Source organism: Lissotriton vulgaris, chromosome 7 (genome assembly GCF_964263255.1).
Source record: "Lissotriton vulgaris chromosome 7, aLisVul1.2, whole genome shotgun sequence".
NCBI lineage: Eukaryota > Metazoa > Chordata > Amphibia > Caudata > Salamandridae > Lissotriton > Lissotriton vulgaris.
The window spans coordinates 722,525,658-722,533,666 of record NC_141695.1 but is presented as its reverse complement, the minus strand read 5'-3'; the positions used below and the strand labels follow the sequence as shown (position 1 = coordinate 722,533,666).

At 38.3% G+C, this 8,009-nt stretch overlaps 1 protein-coding gene across 1 annotated transcript in view; it reads left to right on the top strand.

Annotated features, from left to right (window-relative positions):
- The window catches only part of LOC147702335 (cilia- and flagella-associated protein 337-like), a 1,229,420-nt gene extending 1,222,782 nt beyond the window's left edge, over positions 1-6,638 (top strand). Inside the window, exon 22 of the mRNA XM_086930967.1 lies at positions 2,284-6,638. Within this exon, the coding sequence (XP_086787093.1) occupies positions 2,284-2,418 (135 nt within the window). The 3' untranslated portion in view covers positions 2,419-6,638. The remainder of the gene's footprint in view (positions 1-2,283) is intronic.
- Positions 6,639-8,009: the final 1,371 nt, after the last annotated feature.

The window sequence follows — 8,009 nt, the reverse complement described above, 5'->3', positions numbered from 1 at the left end:
GACCCACTCATTCTTCAATACACCTTGGCATATATATATATATATATATATATATATATATATATATATATATATATATATATATATATATATATATATATATATATATATATATATATATATAACATATTTAAACTTTACAGATGCCATCAGTGATGTCATCAGTGATGTCACTTGAGATGTCATCAGTAAAGTCATCAGTGATGTCACTGACCATGTCGTGAATGATGTAATATGTGATGTCATTAGCAGTGCATTGCGGGGGCGCGAGTTATAGTTAACTATAGCGGCCAAATTTCTCTGATTTTCTACGAGTGAAATGTCCAACTAACTATAACATCCCTGAAACCTGTGTTTTTTTCAGTGAAAATAAACTTACTTGTTGCAACCGCTGTGGGCCCGCCTGAATTCCTTCTCTGCGGAATCTATATATATATCATTGCACCTTCCCCTGCTCTGAAAGATTGAGTCGCACAACATCACGGGTGGTTTCAGTATTTATTCAAGGCGGACAAAAACGCTCATTTTTCCCAATGTATTTCGGCAACTCACTCTGCCTTCTTCAGGGGAATCGATGGGCTTCGCCTTTGGGTAACAGGTGATTGCTTGTTCCTTTTTAATTACTTCCCTCTGGTGGGCGTTACAATGGTAACAGTTCGCAAGGCTTCCTGGTATCCGTAGGCAACCTGCCAATTAATATCCTCAAGTGGATGATGTCTGTTTTGTTTCCCCCTTGAATTACTGCCGTGATTTCCCCACATGCCACTTTTATGCCATATAGACACTCATGTAGCTACTCACCAAACCATGAGGCTGCTTACACACCAACAGACAGACGGATACAGACATTCACACAGTTTACTCACTAACCCATGCATTCAGTAAGAAACGTTTAATCACTCGCTTATACAGTCAGTCACGCACCTACTAAATCATCCATTCAGACACTTACACACCCACTCATTCTTCAATACACCTTGGTGTATGTATATATATATATATATATATATATATATATATATATATATATATATATATATATATATATATATATATATATATATAAATATATATATATAAAACATATTTAAACTTTACAGATGTCATCAGTGATGTCATCAGTGATGTCACTGACCATGTCATGAATGATGTAATATGTGATGTCATTAGCAGTGCATTGCGGGGGCGCGAGTTATAGTTAACTATAGCGGGCAAATTTCTCTGATTTTCTACGAGTGAAATGTCCAACTAACTATAACATCCCTGAAACCTGTGTTTTTTCTGTGAAAATAAACTTACTTGCTGCAACTGCTGTGGGCCCGCATGAATTCCTTCTCTGAGGAATCCTTGGATCGCAATATATATATATATATATATATATCAAACAAGGAACGGCTCCTGCCGAGATACTGGGACCCAACGAGGGGTGGCGTACACTCCGGCGGAGCGTGCCGATGATCATATATCACAATCCTTTTGCCCAATTCATTCGTACGCTCTCAGGAAAATGAGTCAAAAACCACGAATGCTGGAACACAGGTTTATTCCACACATTTGTGTGGAATAAACCTGTGTGTGGTTTTTGACTCATTTTCCTGAGAGCGTACGAATGAATTGGGCAAAAGGATAGTGATATATATATATATATATATATATATATATATATATATATATATATATATATATATATATATTCCAATCATCATCACTCCCACACTTGAAAAGCCTCCCCTCCTATTCCACAATTACTTCTCTCACCACAATGGGTTCCCCTGAAGCATTCCAAGTGATTAATCTGCCTTCTGTAATGCCGCCAACGTGTCACATTGCTTACTCGGCACACCACTTCGCATAGGTGCCGTTGACTCGCTTTGTCAGCGAGGGGGCTTTCCATGACCAGAGCCGGACGCTCTATATTCCAATCATCATCACTCCCACACTTGGAGAGCCTCACACAGTGTGTTTAAAAATTCCTTTATTGGCAGCTGCATATTAAAAGCTTTGTAGTTCAAGCTTCATTTTGCCTCCCATGCCATAAGCGTTTCTGGACCAACAGTCCCTTGTTCACTGGCTGGGCAAAGTGGCAACAGGGAAGCAGGATGTAATGGTATACTTGTAGCGTGCTTTGTGCCATAGTGGGTGTGTTCTTCAGGGCATTCTGGAAATTGCCGTCCCGAACAAAGCAAGTCAACAGCACCTATTCGAAGTGGTGTGCCGAGTGATTCCTAAACGTTAACTTTGTATCAGCCTTTTTCAATGTTTAATATATATTTATCATTTTAGGACATGGAAAATGTAATGTTGCCTCAAGATTTATCTATATGTCCCTGGATGCTGAGCCGGGGTATGGCCTGTACCACAGAATCAGACCTACAAATTCCTCGCCACACATCCATAGACCTGGACCTTGAAAACTAATTCGACCCAAAGTTTGAACAGTATCTGTAACTCCAACTGCGAAAAAATATCTCCCAATGCACACCCCCTCCAGCATTTTGCAATGAAAAATACTTTATTCTGATCCTTTGAACATATCGCTGAGCAGACAAGCGCCATCAGCAAATATCTTTCCTGTTACCGTTGCTATTGGAAGGGATGTTACCACAGAATACAGAATAACTCCGGCATTGCATAATCTATTTGACCAGAAACACTGGATTGTAAGTGTTATCGTTTCATTTTCATGATCATTATATTTGTTTTTTCAAATCATATTTACTTTATTTATTTTGCTTAATGTATCACCCCTATTCATTAACAAACAAGATTTTTTTTAAATAAATATGAAATACCTTAGTCCTGTCAAAGACTGGGTCACAATCAACTCAATGTTGAAAGATTTGTGATTAGGTATTTCAAGAATACACAGCATCGACAAAATGGGTTGGAATTGCTTTTCCATCTTGCTTACAATGCTGTCAATCAAGTAGCTTCTTAGAATTGCCACTATTTTCATATCTTCAAGTAAATGCTACTTGGCAGTACGTTGCTTTAAAAACACAATATCTAATATCAAGAACAGATTTATCTGGTTGAAAGATGGAGGCCCCGGTCCTGTTTTGCTATGTGTACTTCCTGCTCAGCTTAGAGTACAGAGAAGCAGTTCTCATAAAGTATAGAGTGTAGCCTTTTACCCAGATACAAGGTCAGTATTATCAAAGAAGATGAGTGGTTGTAGGTGTTGAAAACCGTAGCACAGAAGTTGACTCAATTTCAACGTGATCTAGGCACTTCTTTATACTTATCTGAATTTGGCACATTCTAATATGACATTTTTTAGGACATCAGCCCTGAAAGAAATACATTAACAATGTCAATCACAAGTGATGTCAGAAACATGAAAGCCATCACATTTATCTAAGCCCTTCGCTCAAATAAAGAACTTCTTAAATTTCAAGTGTGACTGAGTCCATCAACTCAGGATTATACATTTCTTTCCAAGGTACTGTGGGCGAGATTCACAGAACTACCTTAATACAAAATCCTAAACTTACTACCATTTTGGTATTCACAGAAGGCACTTACTCCTTTCAGTATTCACAGAAGGCACTTACTCATAAATGAGTAAGTGCCCTTTGTGAATACCAAGATGAGTAAGTTACTCAAAAAGAGTAAGGTACTCATTTTGGAATTCACAGAAGGCACTTACTCATCAATGAGTAAGTGTCTTCTGTGAATACCAAAATGAGTAAGTGCATTCTGTGAATACCAAAATGGTAATAAGTTTAGGATTTTGTCTTAAGTTAATTCAGTGAATCGAACCCCACATTTAAAAAAAAAGTCACAAATTTCACAAATGATTGGACAGACCTAAGATCTTTGTAAAGTGTCCATTCTGTTGAAACTTTTGTCTCAATAGGCTCCATTTGAAACCTGGAGTCAAAACTTCAGTGCAGATCGGGATACAGATGAAAGAACAGTTGCAGAATTTTTCAAGCTGAGCAAAAAAAAAGAGTTCTATAACACTGGATCTTTCTAAAGCATTTTTCTTGGCATCTGCAATAGCCAAGAGGGCTTCCTAAACAACAACAAAATTAGCCAGTTTACGGAACGTTAAAATAGGATGAAGCAATTAAAACACAAATGTTTGCGATCCATTTTATATCACAAACTCATTCTCTGTATTTCAAAATATGAATAGAAAGCATAATTGTGTGGATTGCGCATGTAACTGAAATTGAGAAAATGTGAAATATTGTATTGTAAAAGTGTGCTTGCATAATTAGAAATAGCACGATTAATAAAAGTATGAATTTAACATGTTTGTTACCTGATTACCATATATTTTTAACAAAGTAATTATGAAGCATTAATGATTACATCTTTATAGCCTTCATTGTAATGAACCATAACAAAATGAAAAGTGGTGGAAAAGATTCATGCAATATGGTATATGACTAAATCTTTCAGTATACGTGCTTGACATTATTAGGGTCTTAGATTTCTAAAAACAATTTTCATTTTAGGACTTCTTGGAATAGTTTGTATATAGGTACTTTTAAAATATTTGATATTAGGCCATAATTAGAGTTTAACATTTTTGGGTAATAATCACTGGCAATGTTACAAATATTTCCATATATGATATGCTTGAATGATTTAGTTATGCTTGAACTTAATTATGAGTTTATTTTACTAAATAAGAAATGGTGACTTTAAAATGCATTGAATTGCCTTTTTCCTTAAACTGCATTATTTCATAGTCTGGTGTAATGGACTTCTGTTATGTTTCCTCCAATCTTGCTTTATCTGTTCTGTTTATGCAACATTCTTTAATCAATAGACACTTTTTCCAGTACTTCATTGTATGAGAATTGATGGAAACTTTACCTCTCGACCTAATCCATAAAGGGCAACAAAGTAAATAAGCTTTTTGTCAATTAACCTGTGAGGCTGGAATGGACAGTCGCTTCTCATGAGCAACTAGGAAGCTATGTTGGAGTATCAATTTTTACCTGGTGTACGGAAGAGTGGCCACACGAAGGTCACACTGTTGTATGGTGACAACTGATCTCATAAATGAATGATTTAAAGTATAAAAAGTGACTTTCTATCTGATATTTAGATGCCCCTAGCCTTTTTCTTTTGCTGATTAACTTGCCTGCTGGACTTTTTGGAGCAGTCTGGGGAAAGACCAGACCCAAACTTTCCTAATTTTTGTTCCACTCCCCTTGCCCATGCCTATGTACTTTTCCTTAGTGGACTCTTAGTTGATCCCTTTGCCCATGCTAAGAAAACTCTTTAGAACCATCCTTCTGCCTTTGTTGGTGGTAGAAGACTCAAACCTTCACCATCTTCTCTATGGGTTCTTTTATTTATCAGTAGATTCACTTTGACTAAATGTGTGGTTTTATGCTGCATGCTGTTAGATTCATGGCCAAACTTCTTAAAAGTCTACCTATAGGCATTGATTTTGGATCTTTAATATAATAGCCAAATTATCAAAAATTATCTGAATCTTTTATCATGTCTCAATGTTCTTTCTGCAGAAACTATGCTATCTGATTTCTAATGCATGATAGGGAGAGTCATAGATTATTTTCAGAACATTGGGTTCTTTCGCTCTTGTTCTATGTAACCACAGCAGATATTCTGGTCTGTATAATTCTTGTTAGAATGAACTTCTTTAGAAGGTTGGGTCTTCCAATCGCAATGCTCTATTTATAGAGCACAGTTCTGAGAGTAGTGTACTTGAATCTAATCTCTAATTTGTGAGTTGGCTACTAATTACTGGTGGTCCTCATTGGGTGGCCAATAGGTTAACACCCTCATTTCTCACCCCTTACTACCACGAAGAAAGGTCTATCTGAGGACCAATGCCTCTGTGGGTAAAGTATGGAGTATGAGTGAAGTGACTAAGTTAGTATAATAAGTTAATAACTATATGGGTCAAGTGATTGAAAACTAAAAAGCGCTTCCACTGCAACATTCACATGAGAAGGGAGGAGAACAACTCACTGTCATCCATTAATCCAACTGGTCCTGTCCCTAGGCAAGCAAGTAACTCTCAACTCCATGGATCTGCTGACATACCATTTCCCACTCTCAGAACACCACCTTCCATCTCATCTACAGGCCTCCTAGGAGAATAAAAGCACTTCATTGATGAATTCTCAAATCTCCTCACCCCCTCATCCTTATGACATGCTAAACACCACCCTCTTGAGTAACTTCTACTTCCCAGACAACACAAGCTAAATAAGCACAAGAGACACCCTCTTCAACCTCATTGATACAGTAAACGTGATACAGCATGTCATACAACCAGCGCACTCCAAAGGCCACCTCCTGTTTGCAACATCACCAACCATCTAATGCATACTATCATTCACCTGGACTGGAACAACCACTTTGGCCATCACTATCTCCATGCTAGGCATTCTACTAACAAAACCAAGCTCAACGCAAAGAGATGACCAAACCTACAGATCCTTTAAAGATTTCTCCATTGATAACCTAATGTTTGAACTCAGCTCTCACCATATCAGCTTCACGTTAGATGTGATCACCTTTCTAAACAACTTCAAAAAAATTTGGAAAGCTAAGTAAACATCCATGCCCCTATTACAACACACATGTGAAATCAAAAAACCTCCGTACTCTGGTATTTTAAAGACCCCGTAGACATTAAAACCTATTTAGACAGGAAAGAAAATAGAAGAAAAACAGTACTTTGGAGGACCTCTTGACATTAACTTCCCTCTGCTCAGCACAGAGACAGATCCTCACATCAGTTAAAGAAAAGTACTAGACCAGCACCATCAATGAAGCCAACAGCAGAAGAATAACACTTCTCAAGACAATCAAGAACTGAATAAAACCCCTGATAGATCCACCTAATCCTAACAACCCAGGAAAGGGCAGTGCCATCATCCTCTTCTTCACTGAAAAAATAGAGAAGATCTGACATCACGTCAATAACACAAAGCCTGCTTCAATTCTTAAACCCACCCCTTCATGGATGATTTTTCAATGGTTAGCATTCAAAGCCCCTCCGCTCCTAGATCTTGCAGACATACTTTACATCATCAGTGGAGAAGTGTGGCTCACTGGTTAGAGGAGGCAGACCTGGAAGCAGAGGTCAGCCCGGGACCAGGGTTCAATTCCCGGCTAGGCGTGGTCTTGAGTCCTAAAAGGTCAATGGACTCGACAATTCTCGCTCCGGTGCCTACTCGATTCACGGGTTCACACTCTGCGACTCTGGGCAATAGCTTGCTTAATCTCCACAACGGCCCCTCGCGGCGGGATGCCTGGCTTTCACCTTGCGGATACCCTGCCGGGGTTATCTCACAGGGGAATACCAGGACGGGTTCCCTAAGCAAGCGCTTAGAAACCGGTCGGTGATTTGCGTTATATAAATTCCTGTACATTTACATTACATTTACATCAAAGTCACTTATTATGAAATTTATTTCATGCCATTGTCCTTTATCAAAGAGCTCTCTGAAGATGCTCTTTTAAACCCTCTTACTATCGTCAGTGACTACCTCACTTAAAGCATTTTCCCAAAAGCTCTCAAGACATGCCAGAGCCTCCCACTCTAAAACACCTACACTAGACACTGATGACCTTACAACTACTGGCTCATCACTCACCCTCTATTCATCAACAAGATCATTGAAAGAACAGTCTATGGCTGGAACAGCGTTTTCATACAGTGAGTGAAGACCGAAATTACGAACTGTGTCAGATGGCGGACCTGTCTCACAGCGCTCAGGGAACTGTTAAGATATAAGAAGTGGTTGCGCACAAAAAAGTAATTCGCAAATAAGAAAAGACAGCGCTATTCACCTTTAAAATTGAAGATTTTCCCTGTGCGTGCTTGTGGTAATTTCACACAATAGTCTTCACCGAGCACTCAATATAAAATAATTCAATACTGTCCATATACAGTCTCTCTCCAAATAAGTATTCCTCAGTTGGCACAGTTAATCTGTGATTCTGTATTCTGTTTCCTGGCTAATTTGCCAATGATTAAGGGACATCAAGCCCTGAAACGCATCTGGCTG